Raw genomic sequence first — 27956 nt, 5'->3', positions numbered from 1 at the left:
AACGATGCTCATTTACCATGAAAAAGAGTTTAGCATACATTAATACAAATGTAGAATATGGTAGAAATTTTAAAACAACACTAAAGATTATAGGCTTCAGTATATAAAGTATTTACCAAAAACTCAATATTTTTGTAGGGGTTAGCCCATAGATTTTGAGAAAATTTCAAAAAATATGACAATATTGTTTTAATGCCTAGTTGCATCCTGCACTAACATATGATGATGTTCAAAGAGGTTTGGAGCCTTTTGTCGTCTCCGTTTATCAAGAAAATAATAATTTTATAGTGGTTATTCCATCGATTTAGGGAGTATTATGAAGTTTTATTAAATTATTTGATAAAAACAATTGAAAGATGCTCATTTACCATGAAAAAGAGTTTAGCATACATTAATACAAATGTAGAATATGGTAGAAATTTTAAAACAACACTAAAGATTATAGGCTTCAGTATATAAAGTATTTACCAAAAACTCAATATTTTTGTAGGGGTTAGCCCATAGATTTTGAGAAAATTTCAAAAAATATGACAATATTGTTTTAATGCCTAGTTGCATCCTGCACTAACATATGATGATGTTCAAAGAGGTTTGGAGCCTTTGTCGTCTCCGTTTATCAAGAAAATAATAATTTTATAGTGGTTATTCCATCGATTTAGGGAGTATTATGAAGTTTTATTAAATTATTTGATAAAAACAATTGAACGATGCTCATTTACCATGAAAAAGATTTTAGCATACATTAATACAAATTAGAATATGGTAGAAATTTTAAAACAACACTAAAGATTATAGGCTTTAGTATATAAAGTATTTACCAAAAACTCAATTTTTTGTAGGGGTTAGCCCATAGATTTTGAGAAATTTCAAAAAATATGACAATATTGTTTTAATGCCTAGTTGCATCCTGCACTAACATATGATAATGTTCAAAGAGGTTTGGAGCCTTTGTGTCTCCGTTTATCAAGAAAATAATAATTTTATAGTGGTTATTCCATCGATTTAGGGAGTATTATGAAGTTTTATTAAATATTTGATAAAAAAATTGAACGATGCTCATTTACCATGAAAAAGAGTTTAGCATACATTAATACAAATGTAGAATATGGTAGAAATTTTAAAACAACACTAAAGATTATAGGCTTCAGTATATAAAGTATTTACCAAAAACTCAATATTTTTGTAGGGGTTAGCCCATAGATTTTGAGAAAATTTCAAAAAATATGACAATATTGTTTTAATGCCTAGTTGCATCCTGCACTAACATATGATGATGTTCAAAGAGGTTTGGAGCCTTTGTCGTCTCCGTTTATCAAGAAAATAATAATTTTATAGTGGTTATTCCATCGATTTAGGGAGTATTATGAAGTTTTATTAAATTATTTGATAAAAACAATTGAACGATGCTCATTTACCATGAAAAAGAGTTTAGCATACATTAATACAAATGTAGAATATGGTAGAAATTTTAAAACAACACTAAAGATTATAGGCTTCAGTATATAAAGTATTTACCAAAAACTCAATATTTTTGTAGGGGTTAGCCCATAGATTTTGAGAAATTTCAAAAAATATGACAATATTGTTTTAATGCCTAGTTGCATCCTGCACTAACATATGATGATGTTCAAAGAGGTTTGGAGCCTTTGTCGTCTCCGTTTATCAAGAAAATAATAATTTTATAGTGGTTATTCCATCGATTTAGGGAGTATTATGAAGTTTTATTAAATTATTTGATAAAACAATTGAACGATGCTCATTTACCATGAAAAAGAGTTTAGCATACATTAATACAAATGTAGAATATGGTAGAAATTTTAAAACAACACTAAAGATTATAGGCTTCAGTATATAAAGTATTTACCAAAAACTCAATATTTTTGTAGGGGTTAGCCCATAGATTTTGAGAAAATTTCAAAAAATATGACAATATTGTTTTAATGCCTAGTTGCATCCTGCACTAACATATGATGATGTTCAAAGAGGTTTGGAGCCTTTGTCGTCTCCGTTTATCAAGAAAATAATAATTTTATAGTGGTTATTCCATCGATTTAGGGAGTATTATGAAGTTTTATTAAATTATTTGATAAAACAATTGAACGATGCTCATTTACCATGAAAAAGAGTTTAGCATACATTAAACAAATGTAGAATATGGTAGAAATTTTAAAACAACACTAAAGATTATAGGCTTCAGTATATAAAGTATTTACCAAAAACTCAAAATTTTGTAGGGGTTAGCCCATAGATTTTGAGAAAATTTCAAAAAATATGACAATATTGTTTTAATGCCTAGTTGCATCCTGCACTAACATATGATGATGTTCAAAGAGGTTTGGAGCCTTTGTCGTCTCCGTTTATCAAGAAAATAATAATTTATAGTGGTTATTCCATCGATTTAGGGAGTATTATGAAGTTTTATTAAATTATTTGATAAAAACAATTGAAAGATGCTCATTTACCATGAAAAAGAGTTAAACATACATTAATACAAATGTAGAATATGGTAGAAATTTTAAAACAACACTAAAGATTATAGGCTTCAGTATATAAAGTATTTACCAAAAACTCAATATTTTTGTAGGGGTTAGCCCATAGATTTTGAGAAAATTTCAAAAAATATGACAATATTGTTTTAATGCCTAGTTGCATCCTGCACTAACATATGATGATGTTCAAAGAGGTTTGGAGCCTTTGTCGTCTCCGTTTATCAAGAAAATATTAATTTTATAGTGGTTATTCCATCGATTTAGGGAGTATTATGAAGTTTTATTAAATTATTTGATAAAACAATTGAACGATGCTCATTTACCATGAAAAAGAGTTTAGCATACATTAATACAAATTTAGAATATGGTAGAATTTTTAAAACAACACTAAAGATTATAGGCTTTAGTATATAAAGTATTTACCAAAAACTCAATTTTTTGTAGGGGTTAGCCCATAGATTTTGAGAAATTTCAAAAAATATGACAATATTGTTTTAATGCCTAGTTGCATCCTGCACTAACATATGATGATGTTCAAAGAGGTTTGGAGCCTTTGTTGTCTCCGTTTATCAAGAAAATAATAATTTTATAGTGGTTATTCCATCGATTTAGGGAGTATTATGAAGTTTTATTAAATTATTTGATAAAAACAATTGAACGATGCTCATTTACCATGAAAAGAGTTTAGCATACATTAATACAAATGTAGAATATGGTAGAAATTTTAAAACAACACTAAAGATTATAGGCTTCAGTATATAAAGTATTTACCAAAAACTCAATATTTTTGTAGGGGTTAGCCCATAGATTTTGAGAAAATTTCAAAAAATATGACAATATTGTTTTAATGCCTAGTTGCATCCTGCACTAACATATGATGATGTTCAAAGAGGTTTGGAGCCTTTGTCGTCTCCGTTTATCAAGAAAATAATAATTTTATAGTGGTTATTCCATCGATTTAGGGAGTATTATGAAGTTTTATTAAATTATTTGATAAAAACAATAGAACGATGCTCATTTACCATGAAAAAGATTTTAGCATACATTAATACAAATATAGAATATGGTAGAAATTTTAAAACAACACTAAAGATTATAGGCTTCAGTATATAAAGTATTTACCAAAAACTCAATATTTTTGTAGGGGTTAGCCCATAGATTTTGAGAAATTTCAAAAAATATGACAATATTGTTTTAATGCCTAGTTGCATCCTGCACTAACATATGATGATGTTCAAAGAGGTTTGGAGCCTTTGTCGTCTCCGTTTATCAAGAAAATAATAATGTTATAGTGGTTATTCCATCGATTTAGGGAGTATTATGAAGTTTTATTAAATTATTTGATTAAAACAATAGAACGATGCTCATTTACCATGAAAAAGATTTTAGCATACATTAATACAAATGTAGAATATGGTAGAAATTTTAAAACAACACTAAAGATTATAGGCTTCAGTATATAAAGTATTTACCAAAAACTCAATATTTTAGCCCATAGATTTTGAGAAATTTCAAAAAATATGACAATATTGTTTTAATGCCTAGTTGCATCCTGCACTAACATATGATGATGTTCAAAGAGGTTTGGAGCCTTTGTCGTCTCCGTTTATCAAGAAAATAATAATTTTATAGTGGTTATTCCATCGATTTAGGGAGTATTATGAAGTTTTATTAAATTATTTGATAAAAACAATTGAACGATGCTCATTTACCATGAAAAAGAGTTTAGCATACATTAATACAAATGTAGAATATGGTAGAAATTTTAAAACAACACTAAAGATTATAGGCTTCAGTATATAAAGTATTTACCAAAAACTCAATATTTTTGTAGGGGTTAGCCCATAGATTTTGAGAAATTTTCAAAAATATGACAATATTGTTTTAATGCCTAGTTGCATCCTGCACTAACATATGATGATGTTCAAAGAGGTTTGGAGCTTTTGTCGTCTCCGTTTATCAAGAAAATAATAACTTTATAGTGGTTATTCCATCGATTTAGGGAATATTATGAAGTTTTATTAAATTATTTGATAAAAACAATTGAAAGATGCTGATTTACCTTGAAAAATAGTTAAACATACATTAATACAAATATAGAATATGGTAGAAATTTTAAAACAACACTAAAGATTATAGGCTTCAGTATATAAAGTATTTACCAAAAACTCAATATTTTTGTAGGGGTTAGCCCATAGATTTTGAGAAAATTTCAAAAAATATGAAAATATTGTTTTAATGCCTAGTTGCATCCTGCACTAACATATGATGATGTTCAAAGAGGTTTGGAGCCTTTGTCGTCTCCGTTTATCAAGAAAATATTAATTTTATAGTGGTTATTCCATCGATTTAGGGAGTATTATGAAGTTTTATTAAATTATTTGATAAAAACAATTGAACGATGCTCATTTACCATGAAAAAGATTTTAGCATACATTAATACAAATGTAGAATATGGTAGAAATTTTAAAACAACACTAAAGATTATAGGCTTCAGTATATAAAGTATTTACCAAAAACTCAATATTTTTGTAGGGGTTAGCCCATAGATTTTGAGAAAATTTCAAAAAATATGACAATATTGTTTTAATGCCTAGTTGCATCCTGCACTAACATATGATGATGTTCAAAGAGTTTTGGTGCCTTTGTTGTCTCTGTCTATCAAGAAAATAATAATTTTATAGTGGTTATTCCATCGATTTAGGGAGTATTATGAAGTTTTATTAAATTATTTGATAAAAACAATTGAACGATGCTCATTTACCATGAAAAAGAGTTTAGCATACATTAATACAAATGTAGAATATGGTAGAAATTTTAAAACAACACTAAAGATTATAGGCTTCAGTATATAAAGTATTTACCAAAAACTCAATATTTTTGTAGGGGTTAGCCCATAGATTTTGAGAAAATTTCAAAAAATATGACAATATTGTTTTAATGCCTAGTTGCATCCTGCACTAACATATGATGATGTTCAAAGAGGTTTGGAGCCTTTGTCGTCTCCGTTTATCAGAAAATAATAATTTTATAGTGGTTATTCCATCGATTTAGGGAGTATTATGAAATTTTATTAAATTATTTGATAAAAACAATTGAAAGATGCTGATTTACCTTGAAAAAGAGTTAAACATACATTAATACAAATATAGAATATGGTAGAAATTTTAAAACAACACTAAAGATTATAGGCTTCAGTATATAAAGTATTTACCAAAAACTCAATATTTTTGTAGGGGTTAGTTAGCCCATAGATTTTGAGAAAATTTCAAAAAATATGACAATATTGTTTTAATGCCTAGTTGCATCCTGCACTAACATATGATGATGTTCAAAGAGGTTTGAAGCCTTTGTTGTCTCTGTTTATCAAGAAAATAATAATTTTATAGTGGTTATTCTATCGATTTAGGGAGTATTATGAAATTTTATTAAATTATTTGATAAAAACAATTGAACGATGCTCATTTACCATGAAAATAGTTTAGCATACATTAATACAATTGTAGAATATGGTAGAAATTTTAAAACAACACTAAAGATTATAGGCTTCAGTATATAAAGTATTTACCAAAAAACTCAACATTTTTGTAGGGGTTAGCCCATAGATTTTGAGAAAATTTCAAAAAATATGACAATATTATTTTAATGCCTAGTTGCATCCTGCACTAACATATGATGATGTTCAAAGAGGTTTGGAGCCTTTGTCGTCTTCGTTTATCAAGAAAATAATAATTTTATAGTGGTTATTCCATCGATTTAGGTAGTATTATGAAGTTTTATTAAATTATTTGATAAAAACAATAGAACGATGCTCATTTACCATGAAAAAGATTTTAGCATACATTAATACAAATGTAGAATATGGTAGAAATTTTAAAACAATACTAAAGATTATAGGCTTCAGTATAGAAAAGTATTTACCAAAAACTCAATATTTTTGTAGGGGTTGTTAGCCCATAGATTTTGAGAAAATTTCAAAAAATATGACAATGTTGTTTTAATGCCTAGGTGCATCCTGCACTAACATATGATGATGTTCAAAGAGGTTTGGAGCCTTTGTCGTCTTTGTTTATCAAGAAAATAATAATTTTATAGTGGTTATTCCATCGATTTAGGGAGTATTATGAAGTTTTATTAAATTATTTGATAAAAACAATTGAACGATGCTCATTTACCATGAAAAAGAGTTTAGCATACATTAATACAAAAGTAGAATATGGTAGAAATTTTAAAACAACACTAAAGATTATAGGCTTCAGTATATAAAGTATTTACCAAAAACTCAATATTTTTGTAGGGGTTGTTAGCCCATAGATTTTGAGAAAATTTTAAAAAATATGACAATATTGTTTTAATGCCTAGTTGCATCCTGCACTTACATATGATGATGTTCAAAGAGGTTTGGAGCCTTTGTCGTCTTCGTTTATCAAGAAAATAATAATTTTATAGTGGTTATTCCATCGATTTAGGGAGTATTATGAAGTTTTATTAAATTATTTGATAAAAACAATTGAACGATGCTCATTTACCATGAAAAAGAGTTTAGCATACATTAATACAAATGTAGAATATGGTAGAAATTTTAAAACAACACTAAAGATTATAGGCTTCAGTATATAAAGTATTTACCAAAAACTCAATATTTTTGTAGGGGGTGCCCATAGATTTTGAGAAATTTTCAAAAAATATGACAATATTGTTTTAATACCTAGTTGCATCCTGCACTAACATATGATGATGTTCAAAGAGGTTTGGAGCCTTTGCCGTCTCCGTTTATCAAGAAAATAATAATTTTATAGTGGTTATTCCATCGATTTAGGGAGTATTATGATGTTTTAATAAATTAATTGATAAAAACGTTATTGATTCCCATATACCATGAAAAAGAGCTTAAAATACAGTAATACAAATGTAGAATGTGGTTAGAGATTTTAAAGCAACACTAAAGATTATAGGCTTCAATATATAAATTACTTACCAAAAACTCAATATTTTCGTAGGGGTTGTTAACACATGGATTTTGAGAAAATTTCAAAAAATATGACAATATTGTTTTAATGGATAGTTGCATCCTGCACCAACAGATGATGATGTTCAAAGAGGTTTGGAGCTTTTGTTGTCTCCGTTTTTCAAGAAAATAATTATTTTATAGTAGTTATTTCATTGATTAAGGGAGTCTTATGAAGTTTTACTAAATTAATTGATAAACAAATTATAACGATTCTCATATACCATGAAAATGAGCTTAAAATACATTAATACCAATTTAGAATGTGGTTAGAAATTTTAAAACAACACTAAAGATTATTGGCTTAAGTATATAAAGTATTTACCAAAAACTCACTATTTTCGAAGAGGTTAACACATGGATTTTGAGAAAAATTTAAAAAATATGACAATATTGTTTTAATGCATAGTTGCATCCTGCACCAACATATGATGATGTTCAAAGAGGTTTGGAGCCTTTGTTATCTCCGTTTTTCAAGAAAATAATTATTTTATAGTAGTTGTTTCATTGATTTAGTGAGTATTATGAGGTTTTACTAATTTAATTGATAAAAAAATTATAACGATTCTCATATACCATGAAAATGAGCCTAAAATACATTAATACAAATGTAGAATGTGGTTAGAAATTTTAAAAAAACACTAAAGATTATAGGCTTATGAATATAAAATATTAACCAAAAACTTAATATTTTCGAAGGGGAACACATTGATTTTGAGAAAATTTCAAAAAATATGACAATATTGTTTTAATGCATAGTTGCATTCTGCACCAAAATATGAGGATGTTCAAAGAGGTTTGGAGCCTTTGTTGTCTCCGTTTTTCAAGAAAATAATTATTTTATAGTAGTTATTTCATTGATTTAGGGAGTATTATGAAGTTTTACTAAATTAATTGATAAACAAATTATAACGATTCTCATATACCATGAAAATGAGCTTAAAATACATTAATACAAATGTAGAATGTGGTTAGAAATTTTAAAACAACACTAAAGATTATTGGCTTAAGTATATAAAGTATTTACCAAAAACTCAATATTTTCGAAGGGGTTAACACATGGATTTTGAGAAAATTTCAAAAAATATGAAAATATTGTTTTAATGCATAGTTGTATCTTGCACTAACATATGATGATGTTCAAAGAGGTTTAGAGCTTTTGTTGTCTCCGTTTTTCAAAAAAATAATTATTTTATAGTAGTTATTTCATTGATTTAGGGAGTCTTATGAAGTTTTACTAAATTAATTGATAAACAAATTATAACGATTCTCATATACCATGAAAATGAGCTTAAAATACATTAATACTAATGTAGAATGTGGTTAGAAATTTTAAAACAACACTAAAGATTATTGGCTTAAGTATATAAAGTATTTACCAAAAACTCACTATTTTCGAAGAGGTTAACACATGGATTTTGAGAAAAATTTAAAAAATATGACAATATTGTTTTAATGCATAGTTGCATCCTGCACCAACATATGATGATGTTCAAAGAGGTTTGGAGCCTTTGTTGTCTCCGTTTTTCAAGAAAATAATTATTTTATAGTAGTTGTTTCATTGATTTAGTGAGTATTATGAAGTTTTACTAATTTAATTGATAAAAAAATTATAACGATTCTCATATACCATGAAAATGAGCCTAAAATACATTAATACAAATGTAGAATGTGGTTAGAAATTTTAAAAAAACACTAAAGATTATAGGCTTATGAATATAAAATATTAACCAAAAACTTAATATTTTCGAAGGGGAACACATTGATTTTGAGAAAATTTCAAAAAATATGAAAATATTGTTTTAATGCATAGTTGCATCCTGCACCAACATATGATGATGTTCAAAGAGGTTTGGAGCCTTTGTTGTCTCTGTTTTTCAAGAAAATATTTATTTTATAGTAGTTATTTCATTAATTTAGTGAGTATTACGAAGTTTTACTAAATTAATTGATAAACAAATTATAACGATTCTCATATACCATGAAAATGAGCTTAAAATACATTAATACAAATGTAGAATGTGGTTAGAAATTTTAAAAAAAAACACTAAAGATTATAGGCTTATGTATATAAAATATTTACCAAAAACTCAATATTTTCGAAGGGGAACACATGGATTTTGAGAAACTTTTAAAAAATATGACAATAATATTTTAATGCATAGTTGCATTCTGCACCAAAATATGAGGATGTTCAAAGAGGTTTGGAGCCTATGTTGTCTCCGTTTTTCAAGAAAATAATTATTTTATAGTAGTTATTTCATTGATTTAGGGAGTATTATGAAGTTTTACTAAATTAATTGATAAACAAATTATAACGATTCTCATATACCATGAAAATGAGCTTAAAATACATTAATACAAATGTAGAATGTGGTTAGAAATTTTAAAACAACACTAAAGATTATTGGCTTAAGTATATAAAGTATTTACCAAAAACTCAATATTTTCGAAGGGGTTAACACATGGATTTTGAGAAAATTTCAAAAATATGAAAATATTGTTTTAATGCATAGTTGTATCTTGCACTAACATATGATGATGTTCAAAGAGGTTTAGAGCTTTTGTTGTCTCCGTTTTTCAAAAAAATAATTATTTTATAGCAGTTATTTCATTGATTTAGGGAGTCTTATGAAGTTTTACTAAATTAATTGATAAACAAATTATAACGATTCTCATATACCATGAAAATGAGCTTAAAATACATTAATACTAATGTAGAATGTGGTTAGAAATTTTAAAACAACACTAAAGATCATACGCTTCAGTATATAAAGTATTTACCAAAAACTCAATATCTTCGAAGGGGGTTAATACATGGATTTTGAGAAAATTTCAAAAAACATGATAATATTGTTTTAACGCATAGTTGCATTTTGCACCAACATATGATGATGTTCAAAGAGGTTTGGAGCTTTTGTTTTCTCCGTTTTTCAAGAAAATAATTATTTTATAGTAGTTATTTCATTGATTTAGGGAATATTATGAAGTTTTACTAAATTAATTGATAAACAAATTATAACGATTCTCATATACCATGAAAATGAGCTTAAAATACATTAATACAAATATAAAATGTGGTTAGAAATTTTAAAAAAAACACTAAAGATTATAGGCTTATGTATATAAATATTTACCAAAAACTCAATATTTTCGATGGGTTAACACATGGATTTTGAGAAAATTTCAAAAAATATGAAAATGTTATTTTAATGCATAGTTGTATCCTGCACTAACATATGATGATGTTCAAAGAGGTTTGGAGCATTTGTTGTCTCCGTTTTTCAAGAAAATAATTATTTTATAGTAGTTATTTCATTGATTTATGGAGTATTATGACGTTTTAATAAATTAATTGATAAACAAATTATAACGGTTCTCATATACCGTGAAAATGACCTTAAGATACATTAATAAAAATGTAAAATATGGTTAGAAATTTTAAAACAACACTAAAGATTATTGGCTTCAGTATATAAAGTATTTAGCAAAAACTCAATATTTTCGAAGGGGCTAACACATGCATTTTGAGAAAATTTCAAAAAATATGAAAATATTGTTTTAATGCATAGTTGCATCCTGCACCAACATATGATGATGTTCAAAGAGGTTTGGAGCCTTTGTTGTCTCTGTTTTTCAAGAAAATATTTATTTTATAGTAGTTATTTCATTAATTTAGTGAGTATTACGAAGTTTTACTAAATTAATTGATAAACAAATTATAACGATTCTCATATACCATGAAAATGAGCTTAAAATACATTAATACAAATGTAGAATGTGGTTAGAAATTTTGAAAAAAAACACTAAAGATTATAGGCTTATGTATATAAAATATTTACCAAAAACTCAATATTTTCGAAGGGGAACACATGGATTTTGAGAAACTTTTAAAAAATATGACAATAATATTTTAATGCATAGTTGCATTCTGCACCAACATATGATGATGTTCAAAGAGGTTTGGAGCCTTTGTTGTCTCTGTTTTTCAAGAAAATAATTATTTTATAGTAGTTATTTAATTGATTTAGGGAGTATTATGAAGTTTTACTAAATTAATTGATAAACAAATTATTACGATTCTCATATACCATGAAAATGAGCTTAAAATACATTAATACAAATGTATAATGTGGTTAGAAATTTTAAAACAACACTAAAGATTATAGGCTTATGTATATAAATATTTACCAAAAACTCAATATTTTTGATGGAGTTAACACATGGATTTTGAGAAAATTTCAAAAAATATGAAAATATTGTTTTAATACATAGTTGTATCCTGCACTAACATATAATGATGTTCAAAGAGGTTTGGAGCCTTTGTTGTCTCCGTTTTTCAAGAACATAATTATTTTATAGTAGTTATTTCATTGATTTAGGGAGTATTATGAAGTTTTACTAAATTAATTGATAAACAAATTATAACGATTCTCATATACCATGAAAATGAGCTTAAAATACATTAATACAAATGTAGAATATGGTTAGAAATCTTAAAACAACACTAAAGATTATTGGCTTTAATATATAAAGTATTTACCAAAAACTCACTATTTTCGAAGGGGTTACACATGGATTTTGAGAAAATTTCAAAAAATATGAAAATGTTGTTTTAATGCATAGTTGTATCTTGCACTAACATATGATGATGTTCAAAGAGGTTTAGAGCTTTTGTTGTCTCCGTTTTTCAAAAAAATAATTATTTTATAGTAGTTATTTCATTGATTTAGGGAGTCTTATGAAGTTTTACTAAATTAATTGATAAACAAATTATAACGATTCTCATATACCATGAAAATGAGCTTAGAATACATTAATACCAATTTAGAATGTGGTTAGAAATTTTAAAACAACACTAAAGATTATTGGCTTAAGTATATAAAGTATTTACCAAAAACTCACTATTTTCGAAGAGGTTAACACATGGATTTTGAGAAAAATTTAAAAAATATGACAATATTGTTTTAATGCATAGTTGCATCCTGCACCAACATATGATGATGTTCAAAGAGGTTTGGAGCCTTTGTTATCTCCGTTTTTCAAGAAAATAATTATTTTATAGTAGTTGTTTCATTGATTTAGTGAGTATTATGAAGTTTTACTAATTTAATTGATAAAAAAATTATAACGATTCTCATATACCATGAAAATGAGCCTAAAATACATTAATACAAATGTAGAATGTGGTTAGAAATTTTAAAAAAACACTAAAGATTATAGGCTTATGAATATAAAATATTAACCAAAAACTTAATATTTTCGAAGGGGAACACATTGATTTTGAGAAAATTTCAAAAAATATGACAATATTGTTTTAATGCATAGTTGCATTCTGCACCAAAATATGAGGATGTTCAAAGAGGTTTGGAGCCTATGTTGTCTCCGTTTTTCAAGAAAATAATTATTTTATAGTAGTTATTTCATTGATTTAGGGAGTATTATGAAGTTTTACTAAATTAATTGATAAACAAATTATAACGATTCTCATATACCATGAAAATGAGCTTAAAATACATTAATACAAATGTAGAATGTGGTTAGAAATTTTAAAACAACACTAAAGATTATTGGCTTAAGTATATAAAGTATTTACCAAAAACTCAATATTTTCGAAGGGGTTAACACATGGATTTTGAGAAAATTTCAAAAATATGAAAATATTGTTTTAATGCATAGTTGTATCTTGCACTAACATATGATGATGTTCAAAGAGGTTTGGAGCTTTTGTTTTCTCCGTTTTTCAAAAAAATAATTATTTTATAGTAGTTATTTCATTGATTTAGGGAATATTATGAAGTTTTACTAAATTAATTGATAAACAAATTATAACGATTCTCATATACCATGAAAATGAGCTTAAAATACATTAATACAAATATAAAATGTGGTTAGAAATTTTAAAAAAAACACTAAAGATTATAGGCTTATGTATATAAATATTTACCAAAAACTCAATATTTTCGATGGGTTAACACATGGATTTTGAGAAAATTTCAAAAAATATGTAAATGTTATTTTAATGCATAGTTGTATCCTGCACTAACATATGATGATGTTCAAAGAGGTTTGGAGCATTTGTTGTCTCCGTTTTTCAAGAAAATAATTATTTTATAGTAGTTATTTCATTGATTTATGGAGTATTATGACGTTTTACTAAATTAATTGATAAACAAATTATAACGGTTCTCATATACCGTGAAAATGACCTTAAGATACATTAATAAAAATGTAAAATATGGTTAGAAATTTTAAAACAACACTAAAGATTATTGGCTTCAGTATATAAAGTATTTAGCAAAAACTCAATATTTTCGAAGGGGCTAACACATGCATTTTGAGAAAATTTCAAAAAATATGAAAATATTGTTTTAATGCATAGTTGCATCCTGTACCAACATATGATGATGTTCAAAGAGGTTTGGAGCCTTTGTTGTCTCTGTTTTTCAAGAAAATATTTATTTTATAGTAGTTATTTCATTAATTTAGTGAGTATTACGAAGTTTTACTAAATTAATTGATAAACAAATTATAACGATTCTCATATACCATGAAAATGAGCTTAAAATACATTAATACAAATGTAGAATGTGGTTAGAAATTTTGAAAAAAAACACTAAAGATTATAGGCTTATGTATATAAAATATTTACCAAAAACTCAATATTTTCGAAGGGGAACACATGGATTTTGAGAAACTTTTAAAAAATATGACAATAATATTTTAATGCATAGTTGCATTCTGCACCAACATATGATGATGTTCAAAGAGGTTTGGAGCCTTTGTTGTCTCTGTTTTTCAAGAAAATAATTATTTTATAGTAGTTATTTAATTGATTTAGGGAGTATTATGAAGTTTTACTAAATTAATTGATAAACAAATTATTACGATTCTCATATACCATGAAAATGAGCTTAAAATACATTAATACAAATGTATAATGTGGTTAGAAATTTTAAAACAACACTAAAGATTATAGGCTTATGTATATAAATATTTACCAAAAACTCAATATTTTTGATGGAGTTAACACATGGATTTTGAGAAAATTTCAAAAAATATGAAAATATTGTTTTAATACATAGTTGTATCCTGCACTAACATATAATGATGTTCAAAGAGGTTTGGAGCCTTTGTTGTCTCCGTTTTTCAAGAACATAATTATTTTATAGTAGTTATTTCATTGATTTAGGGAGTATTATGAAGTTTTACTAAATTAATTGATAAACAAATTATAACGATTCTCATATACCATGAAAATGAGCTTAAAATACATTAATACAAATGTAGAATATGGTTAGAAATCTTAAAACAACACTAAAGATTATTGGCTTTAATATATAAAGTATTTACCAAAAACTCACTATTTTCGAAGGGGTTACACATGGATTTTGAGAAAATTTCAAAAAATATGAAAATGTTGTTTTAATGCATAGTTGTATCTTGCACTAACATATGATGATGTTCAAAGAGGTTTAGAGCTTTTGTTGTCTCCGTTTTTCAAAAAAATAATTATTTTATAGTAGTTATTTCATTGATTTAGGGAGTCTTATGAAGTTTTACTAAATTAATTGATAAACAAATTATAACGATTCTCATATACCATGAAAATGAGCTTAGAATACATTAATACCAATTTAGAATGTGGTTAGAAATTTTAAAACAACACTAAAGATTATTGGCTTAAGTATATAAAGTATTTACCAAAAACTCACTATTTTCGAAGGGGTTAACACATGGATTTTGAGAAAAATTTAAAAAATATGACAATATTGTTTTAATGCATAGTTGCATCCTGCACCAACATATGATGATGTTCAAAGAGGTTTGGAGCCTTTGTTGTCTCCGTTTTTCAAGAAAATAATTATTTTATAGTAGTTATTTCATTGATTTAGGGAGTCTTATGAAGTTTTACTAAATTAATTGATAAACAAATTATAACGATTCTCATATACCATGAAAATAAGCTTAGAATACATTAATACCAATTTAGAATGTGGTTAGAAAATTTAAAACAACACTAAAGATTATTGGCTTAAGTATATAAAGTATTTACCAAAAACTCACTATTTTCGAAGGGGTTAACACATGGATTTTGAGAAAAATTTAAAAAATATGACAATATTGTTTTAATGCATAGTTGCATCCTGCACCAACATATGATGATGTTCAAAGAGGTTTGGAGCCTTTGTTGTCTCCGTTTTTCAAGAAAATAATTATTTTATAGTAGTTGTTTCATTGATTTAGTGAGTATTATGAAGTTTTACTAAATTAATTGATAAAAAAATTATAACGATTCTCATATACCATGAAAATGAGCCTAAATTACATTAATACAAATGTAGAATGTGGTTAGAAATTTTAAAAAAACACTAAAGATTATAGGCTTATGAATATAAAATATTAACCAAAAACTTAATATTTTCGAAGGGGAACACATTGATTTTGAGAAAATTTCAAAAAATATGACAATATTGTTTTAATGCATAGTTGCATTCTGCACCAAAATATGATGATGTTCAAAGAGGTTTGGAACCTATGTTGTCTCCGTTTTTCAAGAAAATAATTATTTTATAGTAGTTATTTCATTGATTTAAGGAGTATTATGAAGTTTTACTAAATTAATTGATAAACAAATTATAACGATTCTCATATACCATGAAAATGAGCTTAAAATACATTAATACAAATGTAGAATGTGGTTAGAAATTTTAAAACAACACTAAAGATTATTGGCATAAGTATATAAAGTATTTACCAAAAACTCAATATTTTCGAATGGGTTAACACATGGATTTTGAGAAAATTTCAAAAAATATGAAAATGTTGTTTTAATGCATAGTTGTATCTTGCACTAACATATGATGATGTTCAAAGAGGTTTAGAGCTTTTGTTGTCTCCGTTTTTCAAAAAAATAATTATTTTATAGTAGTTATTTCATTGATTTAGGGAGTCTTAGGAAGTTTTACTAAATTAATTGATAAACAAATTATAACGATTCTCATATACCATGAAAATGAGCTTAAAATACATTAATACTAATGTAGAATGTGGTTAGAAATTTTAAAACAACACTAAAGATCATACGCTTCAGTATATAAAGTATTTACCAAAAACTCAATATCTTCGAAGGGGGTTAATACATGGATTTTGAGAAAATTTCAAAAAACATGATAATATTGTTTTAACGCATAGTTGCATTCTGCACCAACATATGATGATGTTCAAAGAGGTTTGGAGCTTTTGTTTTCTCCGTTTTTCAAGAAAATAATTATTTTATAGTAGTTATTTCATTGATTTAGGGAATATTATGAAGTTTTACTAAATTAATTGATAAACAAATTATAACGATTCTCATATACCATGAAAATGAGCTTAAAATATATTAATACAAATATAAAATGTGGTTAGAAATTTTAAAAAAAAACACTAAAGATTATAGGCTTATGTATATAAATATTTACCAAAAACTCAATATTTTCGATGGGTTAACACATGGATTTTGAGAAAATTTCAAATATATGAAAATGTTATTTTAATGCATAGTTGTATCCTGCACTAACATATGATGATGTTCAAAGAGGTTTGGAGCATTTGTTATCTCCGTTTTTCAAGAAAATAATTATTTTATAGTATTTATTTCATTGATTTAGGGAGTATTATGACGTTTTACTAAATTAATTGATAAACAAATTATAACGGTTCTCATATACCGTGAAAATGACCTTAAGATACATTAATAAAAATGTAAAATATGGTTAGAAATTTTAAAACAACACTAAAGATTATTGGCATCAGTATATAAAGTATTTAGCAAAAACTCAATATTTTCGAAGGGGCTAACACATGCATTTTGAGAAAATTTCAAAAAATATGAAAATATTGTTTTAATGCATAGTTGCATCCTGCACCAACATATGATGATGTTCAAAGAGGTTTGGAGCCTTTGTTGTCTCTGTTTTTCAAGAAAATATTTATTTTATAGTAGTTATTTCATTAATTTAGTGAGTATTACGAAGTTTTACTAAATTAATTGATAAACAAATTATAACGATTCTCATATACCATGAAAATGAGCTTAAAATACATTAATACAAATGTAGAATGTGGTTAGAAATTTTGAAAAAAAAACACTAAAGATTATAGGCTTATGTATATAAAATATTTACCAAAAACTCAATATTTTTGAAGGGGAACACATGGATTTTGAGAAACTTTTAAAAAATATGACAATAATATTTTAATGCATAGTTGCATTCTGCACCAACATATGATGATGTTCAAAGAGGTTTGGAGCCTTTGTTGTCTCTGTTTTTCAAGAAAATAATTATTTTATAGTAGTTATTTCATTGATTTATGGAGTATTATGAAGTTTTACTAAATTAATTGATAAACAAATTATTACGATTCTCATATACCATGAAAATGAGCTTAAAATACATTAATACAAATGTAGAATGTGGTTAGAAATTTTAAAACAACACTAAAGATTATAGGCTTATGTATATAAATATTTACCAAAAACTCAATATTTTTGATGGAGTTAACACATGGATTTTGAGAAAATTTCAAAAAAATATGAAAATATTGTTTTAATGCATAGTTGTATCCTGCACTAACATATAATGATGTTCAAAGAGGTTTGGAGCCTTTGTTGTCTCCGTTTTTCAAGAACATAATTATTTTATAGTAGTTATTTCATTGATTTAGGGAGTATTATGAAGTTTTACTAAATTAATTGATAAACAAATTATAACGATTCTCATATACCATGAAAATGAGCTTAAAATACATTAATACAAATGTAGAATATGGTTAGAAATCTTAAAACAACACTAAAGATTATTGGCTTTAATATATAAAGTATTTACCAAAAACTCACTATTTTCGAAGGGGTTAACACATGGATTTTAAGAAAAATTTAAAAAATATGACAATATTGTTTTAATGCATAGTTGCATCCTGCACCAACATATGATGATGTTCAAAGAGGTTTGGAGCCTTTGTTGTCTCCGTTTTTCGAGAAAATAATTATTTTATAGTAGTTATTTCATTGATTTAGAGACTATTATGAAGTTTTACTAAATTAATTGATAAACAAATTATAACGATTCTCATATACCATGAAAATGAGCTTAAAAAACATTAATACAAATGTAGAATATGGTTAGAAATTTTAAAACAACACTAAAGATTATTGGCTTCAGTATATAAAGTATTTACCAAAACCTCATTATTTTCGAAGGGGTTAACACATGGATTTTGAGAAAATTTCAAAAAATATGACAATATTGTTTTAATGCATAGTTGCATCCTGCACCAACATATGATGATGTTCAAAGAGGTTTGGAGCCTTTGTTGTCTCCGTTTTTCAAGAAAATAATTATTTTATATTAGTTATTTCATTGATTTAGGAAGTATTATGAAGTTTTACTAAATTAATTGATAAACAAATTATAACGATTCCCATATACCATGAAAAAGAGCTTAAAATACATTAGTACCAATGTAGAATGTGGTTAGAAATTTTAAAACAACACTAAAGATCATAGGCTTCAGTATATAAAGTATTTACCAAAAACTCAATATTTTCGAAGGGGTTAACACATGGATTTTGAGAAAATTTCTATAAATATGACATAATTGTTTTAATGCATAGTTGCATCCTGCACCAACATATGATGATATTCAAAGAGGTTTGGAGCCTTTGTTGTCTCCGTTTTTCAAGAAAATAATTATTTTATAGTAGTTATTTCATTGATTTAGTGAGTATTATGCAGTTTTACTAAATTAATTGATAAAAAATTATAACGATTCTCACCATGAATATGAGCTTAAAATACATTAATACAAATGTAGAATGTGGTTAAAAATTTAAAAAAAAACACTAAAGATTATAGGCTTATGTATATAAAATATTAACCAAAAACACAATATTTTCGAAGGGGAACACATGGATTTTGAGAAAATTTCAAAAAATATAACAATATTGTTTTAATGCATAGTTGCATTCTACACAAACATACGATGATGTTCAAAGAGGTTTGGAGCCTTTGTTGTCTCCGTTTTTCAAGAAAATAATTATTTTATAGTAGTTATTTCATTGATTTAGAGAGTATTATGAAGTTTTACTAAATTAATTGATAAACAAATTATAACGATTCTCATATACCATAAAATGAGCTTAAAATACATTAATACAAATGTAGAATATGGTTAGAAATTTTAAAACAACACCAAAGATTATTGGCTTCAGTATATAAAGTATTTACCAAAAACTCACTATTTTTGAAGGGGTTAACACATGGATTTTGAGAAAATTTCAAAAAATATGACTGTATTGTTTTAATGCATAGTTGCATCCTGCACCAACATATGATGATGTTCAAAGAGATTTGGAGCCTTTGTTGTCTCCGTTTTTCAAGAAAATAATTATTTTATATTAGTTATTTCATTAACTTAGGGAGTATTATTAAGTTTTACTAAATTAATTGATGAACAAATTATAACGATTCTCATATACCATGAAAATGAGCTTAAAATACATTAATTCAAATGTAGAATATGTTTAGAAATTTTAAAACAACACTAAAGATTATTGGCTTCAGTATATAAAGTATTTACCAAAAACTTAATATTTTCGAAGGGGTTGTTAACACATGGATTTTGAGAAAATTTTAAAAAATATCAAAATGTTATTTTAATGCATAGTTGTATCCTGCACTAACATATGATGATGTTCAAAGAGGTTTGGAGCATTTGTTGTCTCCGTTTTTCAAGAAAATAATTATTTTATAGTAGTTATTTCATTGATTTAGGGAGTATTATGACGTTTTACTAAATTAATTGATAAACAAATTATAACGGTTCTCATATACCGTGAAAATGACCTTAAAATACATTAATAAAAATGTAAAATATGGTTAGAAATTTTTAAACAACACTAAAGATTATTGGCTTCAGTATATAAAGTATTTAGCAAAAACTCAATATTTTCGAAGGGGCTAACACATGCATTTTGAGAAAATTTCAAAAAATATGAAAATATTGTTTTAATGCATAGTTGCATCCTGCACCAACATATGATGATGTTCAAAGAGGTTTGGAGCCTTTGTTGTCTCTGTTTTTCAAGAAAATATTTATTTTATAGTAGTTATTTCATTAATTTAGTGAGTATTACGAAGTTTTACTAAATTAATTGATAAACAAATTATAACGATTCTCATATACCATGAAAATGAGCTTAAAATACATTAATACAAATGTAGAATGTGGTTAGAAATTTTAAAAAAAAAAACACTAAAGATTATAGGCTTATGTATATAAAATATTTACCAAAAACTCAATATTTTCGAAGGGGAACACATGGATTTTGAGAAACTTTTAAAAAATATGACAATAATATTTTAATGCATAGTTGCATTCTGCACCAACATATGATGATGTTCAAAGAGGTTTGGAGCCTTTGTTGTCTCTGTTTTTCAAGAAAATAATTATTTTATAGTAGTTATTTCATTGATTTAGGGAGTATTATGAAGTTTTACTAAATTAATTGATAAACAAATTATTACGATTCTCATATACTATGAAAATGAGCTTAAAATACATTAATACAAATGTAGAATGTGGTTAGAAATTTTAAAACAACACTAAAGATAATAGGCTTATGTATATAAATATTTACCAAAAACTCAATATTTTTGATGGAGTTAACACATGGATTTTGAGAAAATTTCAAAAAATATGAAAATATTGTTTTAATGCATAGTTGTATCCTGCACTAACATATAATGATGTTCAAAGAGGTTTGGAGCCTTTGTTGTCTCCGTTTTTCAAGAACATAATTATTTTATAGTAGTTATTTCATTGATTTAGGGAGTATTATGAAGTTTACTAAATTAATTGATAAACAAATTATAACGATTCTCATATACCATGAAAATGAGCTTAAAATACATTAATACAAATGTAGAATATGGTTAGAAATCTTAAAACAACACTAAAGATTATTGGCTTTAATATATAAAGTATTTACCAAAAACTCACTATTTTCGAAGGGGTTAACACATGGATTTTGAGAAAAATTTAAAAAATATGACAATATTGTTTTAAAGCATAGTTGCATCCTGCACCAACATATGATGATGTTCAAAGAGGTTTGGAGCCTTTGTTGTCTCCGTTTTTCGAGAAAATAATTATTTTATAGTAGTTATTTCATTGATTTAGGGACTATTATGAAGTTTTACTAAATTAATTGATAAACAAATTATAACGATTCTCATATACCATGAATATGAGCTTAAAATACATTAATACAAATGTAGAATATGGTTAGAAATTTTAAAACAACACTAAAGATTATTGGCTTAAGTATATAAAATATTTACCAAAAACTCAATATTTTCGAAGGGGGTTAACACATGGATTTTTTATAATTTAATTTAGTAAAACTTCATATACTCCCTAAATTAATGGACTAACCTTTATAAAATTGCTATTATCTAGAGAAATTGAGACAAAAAATGTTCCAAAACTATTTGACCATCATCATATATTAGTACATGATGCAACTATGCATTAAAACAATATTGTCATATTTTTTGAAATTTAATCAAAATCCATGTGTTAACCCCTATGAAAATTTTGAGTTTTTGGTAAATGTTTTATATACTGAAACCTATAATCTTTACTGTTGTTTTAAAATTTCTAACCATATTCTACATTTGTATTAATGAATTTTAAGCTCTTTTTCATGATATATGGGAATCGTTATAATTTTTTATAATTTAATTTAGTAAAACTTCATATACTCCCTAAATTAATGGACTAACCTTTATAAAATTGCTATTATCTAGAGAAATTGAGACAAAAAATGTTCCAAAACTATTTGACCATCATCATATATTAGTACATGATGCAACTATGCATTAAAACAATATTGTCATATTTTTTGAAATTTAATCAAAATCTATGTGTTAACCTAACCCCCTACGAAAATATTAAGTTTTTGGTAAATACTTTATATACTGAAGCCTATAATCTTTAGTGTTGTTTTAAAAATTCTAACCATATTGTACATTTGTATTAATGTATGATAAACTCTCTTGCATGGTAAATGAGCATCGTTCAATTGTTTTTACAAATTAATTTAGTAATACTTCATATACTCCGTAAATTAGTGGACTGGCCATTATAAAATCGCTATTATCTTGAAAAATAGGAACAACAAAGGCTCCATACCTCTTTGAACATCATTATATATTAGTTAAGGATGCAACTATGCATTAAAACAATATTGTCATATTTTTTGAAATTTTTTCAGAATCCATGTGTTAACCCCCGTACGAAAATATTGAGTTTTTGGTAAATGTTTTATATTCTGATGCCTATAATCTTTAGTGTTGTTTTAAAATTTCTAACCACATTCTACATTTGTCTTAATGTATTTTAAGTTCTTTTTCATGGTATATGGGAATTGTTATAATTTTTTATAAATTAATTTATTAAATCTTCATAATACTCCCTAAATTGAAGGAATAACCACTATAAAATCACTATTTTCTTGAAAACGGAGACAACAAAGGCTCCAAACCTTTTTGAAAATCATCATATGTTAGTGCAGAATGCAACTATGCATTAAAACAATATTGTCGTATTTTTAAAAAATTCTCAAAATTCATGTGTTATCACCAACGAAAATATTGATGTTTTGGTAAATGTTTTATATACTGAAGCCTATAATCTTTTGTGTTGTTTTAAAATTTTAACCATAGTCTACATTTGTATTAATGTATGCTAAACTTTTTTTCATGGTAAATGAGCAAAGTTCAATTGTTTTATAATTTAATTTAGTAAAACTTCATATACTCCCTAAATTAGGGGAATAACCATTATAAAATCGCTATTATCTAGATAAATGGAGACAAAAAATGTTCCAAACCTTTTTGACCATCATCGTATATTAGTACATAATGCAATTATGCATTAAAACAATATTATCATATTTTAAAAAAAAATTGTCAAAATCTATGTGTTGACCGACCCCTTACGAAAATATTGAGTTTTTGGTAGATACTTTACATACTGAGCCTATCATCTTTAGTGTTGTTTTAAAATTTCTAACCATATTCTACATTTGTATTAATGTATGCTACACTTTCTTTCATGGTAAATGAGCATCGTTCAGTTGTTTTTTATAAATTAATTTAGTTATACTCAACAACATGCATGGATTATTTTACTTTTTGTTTTCAGAAAACTACAAACCATGCATGTTACCAACCCCAGTCATACAGTGCATGAGTGTACAGAATATTTTGTAATTATTATTTTTTTTAATAAATGAATTGTTATATTATGAATGTTATAAGTTTTAAAAGTTTCTAGCTAACTCGGAATGATCGTAAGTAAGTACTTCAGAATTCAGTCAACCAACACTAAATTGTGGATAACCTCAACAAAATCTTCTTTTTGGATAAGATAACCTCAACACAATCTATATATGAGACTGCATTGGACTTTTTTTTTTTTGAGAAAACTGCATTGGACTTTCATAATCTATAGTAGTAGTACGTAACATTTTGAACTGCATTGAAACTTTCATAGTATACAAAATAAACTAATGCAAATTGTCTAATTTGTCCAAAATTATCGATCATCTTTTGTGTTTTAGCTAAGCCAGCCAGCTATTGTTCATGTTCAATATATACAGATATTATTCTTTTTTGGTCAAAGGCACAATATATACAGATATATATGTCTATATATAGGGTTAATTATATATATCAAACTCAGAACAAAACAAAGTTTAAGGTCTAAAATTACGGTGGCTTCTAAGCTCTCCTCTCATCCGTTGAGTTATATATCCCTACAAAGAAAAACTACGTTTCTTTCACATGTTCTACAAATAAATTGATACGTATTGTTCGTTGACTTGAAAGGGTAACTAAGAAGAAAATGGCAAGAAGAGAAGACGATATGGAGAAAGTGAAAGACAAATCTGAGCCGTTGCTGCTTCCGGAGAATGGATCCGACGTCTCAGAAGAAGAAGGAGCGTCGTGGATGGTTTGTCTAAGCACATTCATTGCCGTTTGTGGTTCCTACGAGTTTGGAACCTGCGTAAGTTTCTTTTAATTAAGATTACAAAGAAAAATGAAAATTTGTTATTCATACGAGAAAATTTCCACACTTTTTTATTAATAGGTGGGGTATTCCGCTCCGACCCAGTTCGGGATAATGGAAGAACTTAATTTATCATATTCCCAGGTTTAAAATCATATGAAGTATTCAACATTTAGATTTGTTTTACGATGATTTTCTTACTAATCCACTTTTTAATTTAGTTTTCAGTTTTCGGATCTATATTGAATGTGGGAGCAGTTCTTGGCGCTATAACATCGGGAAAGATCTCTGATTTCATCGGTCGGAAAGGGGTACAAAAACATAGCTTAACAAAAAGTCAAAAATTATATGTTGTGTTATAATAGTAAATGTATTATTCATCTCAATATGCACACAAGAATCAAATTAACATTTTATGATATTTACATTTTTACTATATTTTGTTCAACAACAAAACAAAATGCATATATTTTTTTGGTCACATGCATGTGGATTTTGCGACAGGCCATGAGGTTGTCTTCGGTGATCTCTGCCATCGGCTGGATGATTATATATTTCTCCAAGGTTATTCAGTGTGCTGAATATTCTTCATTTTTTTCTCTTACAAATTTACAGAATATTGGCGTTTAGTATCGTCATTTTAAATTTTGTTCAATTATTAACTAGGGTGACATACCTTTGGACTTCGGTAGATTTCTCACGGGTTATGGTTGCGGTACCCTTTCGTATGTGGTATGACATTTTCCAATTGTTATAAACAAAACCATTTGTCGATGAAACGATGAAAAAATTACATTTTAACTTAATATTCACATTTGCATTTGTCTTTTTCTAGGTTCCGGTTTTCATCGCCGAAATTAGTCCGAGAAAACTACGAGGAGCATTGGCTACGCTTAACCAGGTGATGCATTTTATTTTATTCGAATGACAAATGTATGTGACTACAATAGAGTCAGAGACAGGACATGTATTCCAGCTTGTGTTAGGTCTAGTCTGTGGTTAAAATTGTATTAGGGTTGTTTTGTAAAGTCTTTAACATATTATGGTTTTTCTAACTAAAATATTTTTTTATGATATTTCTGCAGCTCTTTTTAGTAATCGGATTGGCTTCCATGTTCCTCATAGGTGCCGTCATAAACTGGAGAGCTCTTGCACTAACTGGTAAATTTGTTTGTGCACTAGCTAATACATTTGAAAACATTTGGTATTGGTTTTAGCAATAGTAGCAAAGATGGTATTATATTTCATTTGTTATAATAAAACTGGTTTGGTTAATTAATTTCAGGAGTTGTACCGTGTGTGATTCTATTTTTTGGGACTTGGTTCATTCCCGAATCACCTAGATGGCTGGTATTATTAAAGTTTGAAATTCAATTTCGGTTTGGTTAAGGCTTTAGAATCTATGGTTGAAAACTTACCCAAGCCTCTCAAATGCTTTTGGCGTTTCAAGGAAATGGTTGGCCGCCACCGCGATTTCGAAATTGCGTTGCAAAAACTGAGGGGTCCTAACGCCAATATCGCAAGAGAAGCCGATGAAATCAAAGTACGTTTTGAACCAAAGACTGGATTACAAAACCGGTTCCGGTACGTGACATTGCATTTTATAAAACTTTCTATAACTCCGGTTTTTGGATTTCGGTTTACAGGAGTACTTAGCGACTATAGCGCACCTTCCGAAAACCACACTACTAGACCTTATTGACAAAAAGAACATACGTTTTGTCATTGTAAGAATCTCTAATTCAAATAACCATGCTTCTCGGGTCACTTTGGTTTTTAATTATAGCTGTATTATACCAGGTTGGAGTTGGTTTAATGTTTTTCCAACAATTCGTTGGAATAAATGGGGTTATCTTCTATGCACAGCAAATTTTTGTATCAGCAGGTTATAATTTGAACCGGATCTAGTTAGTTTTGATTTCCAACAGGTTTAATTTCTAGACCACTCATCGGTTTTGTACGGGTTTGGGTGTACCAGGAGCATCTCCAACTCTTGGAAGCATTCTATACTCGATCGAACAAGTCATTCTTACAGCTCTAGGCGCAACGTTACTAATTGATCGGCTTGGACGAAGACCACTTCTTCTTGTATGGTTCTTGCTTCCATTTTCAAGAAAACAAAGAATACCGATTTGGATTATTCCTCTGACCTTATTAAAATATTGTAGGCTTCAGCTGTGGGGATGCTGATTGGATGTTTGCTCATCGGAAATTCATTTCTTCTAAAGGTCAATATCAAACAAAAATGAAGAAAAATTCATTTCGCTGGATAGTTTAATTAACCGATTTTATTTTGTTTTTGACGTTGATTAACCAGGCCCATGGTTTAGCACTTGATATCATTCCGGCCCTAGCAGTTAGCGGTGTCTTGGTAAGCATCTATGAACTCAGGTTTTGGTTGTTAACCTTTGGATTGGTCCGGTTTACAGATCGGTTAACTAGGAATTCCATTTTCAGGTCTATATCGGTTCATTTTCGATTGGAATGGGTGCAATCCCATGGGTTATAATGTCTGAGGTAGTATCAAAACGATAAAGTATGTTCATATTGTCATTGCCATGATGTTTTCTAACTTACTCTTATTTTTCTAGATATTCCCAATAAATTTGAAAGGAACTGCTGGAGGACTTGTCACTGTTGTGAATTGGCTTAGTTCGTGGTTTGTTTCCTTAACGTTCAACTTTCTCATGATCTGGAGCCCTCATGGTATTATATTATTCTTCATTCGAACAAATTATTGTTTTTATTGTTTTTTCATGCATAACTAGATAAACATATATTATTGACAATTTTTGGTTTTCAGGTGCATTTTATGTCTATGGTGGGGTTTGTGTATTGGCCATTATCTTCATAGCAAAACTTGTTCCTGAAACCAAAGGCAAGACCTTGGAAGAGATTCAAGCAATGATGATGTAAATTATTAAATTTCAATATGTATTAAGTTATACCAATATCTGCATGCAAATGCATTTTATTTTCAATGTTCTATTGGTTCAAGATATCGTAGCAGTGCTTTTCTACATTTTCTTGCATATTCTAAGAATTGTTAAGCTTTATTTGTTTTGTTTTTAGTATTTTCATAATTTTATTATTAAAACAAATATGCATTACATTATCAAGTTTCGATGGATATGGATGAGATTTATCCTACATATAATAAAAGAAGTTTCTCAATGGTTAACATCATAATGCGTATGTACTATATTACAGATACATAGTACATATTAAAAGGAGTTTCTTATAATCTGTTTTTGTAACATTTCAAACCTTAATTGTTTGATCTGCCACTAACCACAAAACTCATCAGACTTATGTACTGTATTACAAATACCTCTCAA

At 27.0% G+C, this 27956-nt stretch overlaps 1 protein-coding gene across 2 annotated transcripts; it reads left to right on the top strand.

Annotated features, from left to right (window-relative positions):
* The first annotated feature begins 24272 nt into the window (after positions 1 to 24272).
* On the top strand, positions 24273 to 27656 carry LOC106443157 (sugar transporter ERD6-like 8). Of its 2 annotated transcripts, none has more exons than XM_013884750.3 (18): positions 24273 to 24348; positions 24438 to 24615; positions 24700 to 24762; positions 24840 to 24929; positions 25123 to 25182; positions 25285 to 25350; positions 25454 to 25519; positions 25704 to 25779; positions 25904 to 25968; positions 26069 to 26161; positions 26265 to 26345; positions 26419 to 26503; positions 26597 to 26706; positions 26787 to 26846; positions 26936 to 26989; positions 27076 to 27135; positions 27210 to 27324; positions 27422 to 27656. In XM_013884750.3, the coding sequence occupies exons 2-18, from the start codon at positions 24454 to 24456 to the stop codon at positions 27532 to 27534; spliced, it is 1419 nt and encodes a 472-aa protein (XP_013740204.2). In that variant the 5' UTR covers positions 24273 to 24348; positions 24438 to 24453; the 3' UTR covers positions 27535 to 27656. The 2 variants fall into 2 exon arrangements, with proteins under 2 accessions (XP_013740204.2, XP_022548058.2); XM_022692337.2 differs by having other exon boundaries at positions 24281 to 24353.
* The last annotated feature ends 300 nt before the right edge of the window (positions 27657 to 27956 follow it).

Source organism: Brassica napus, chromosome C1, assembly GCF_020379485.1.
Source record: "Brassica napus cultivar Da-Ae chromosome C1, Da-Ae, whole genome shotgun sequence".
In the NCBI taxonomy this organism is placed as follows: domain Eukaryota; kingdom Viridiplantae; phylum Streptophyta; class Magnoliopsida; order Brassicales; family Brassicaceae; genus Brassica; species Brassica napus.
The sequence above is the reverse complement of the archived record's forward strand: the minus strand, read 5'-3'. Positions and strand labels throughout refer to the sequence as shown.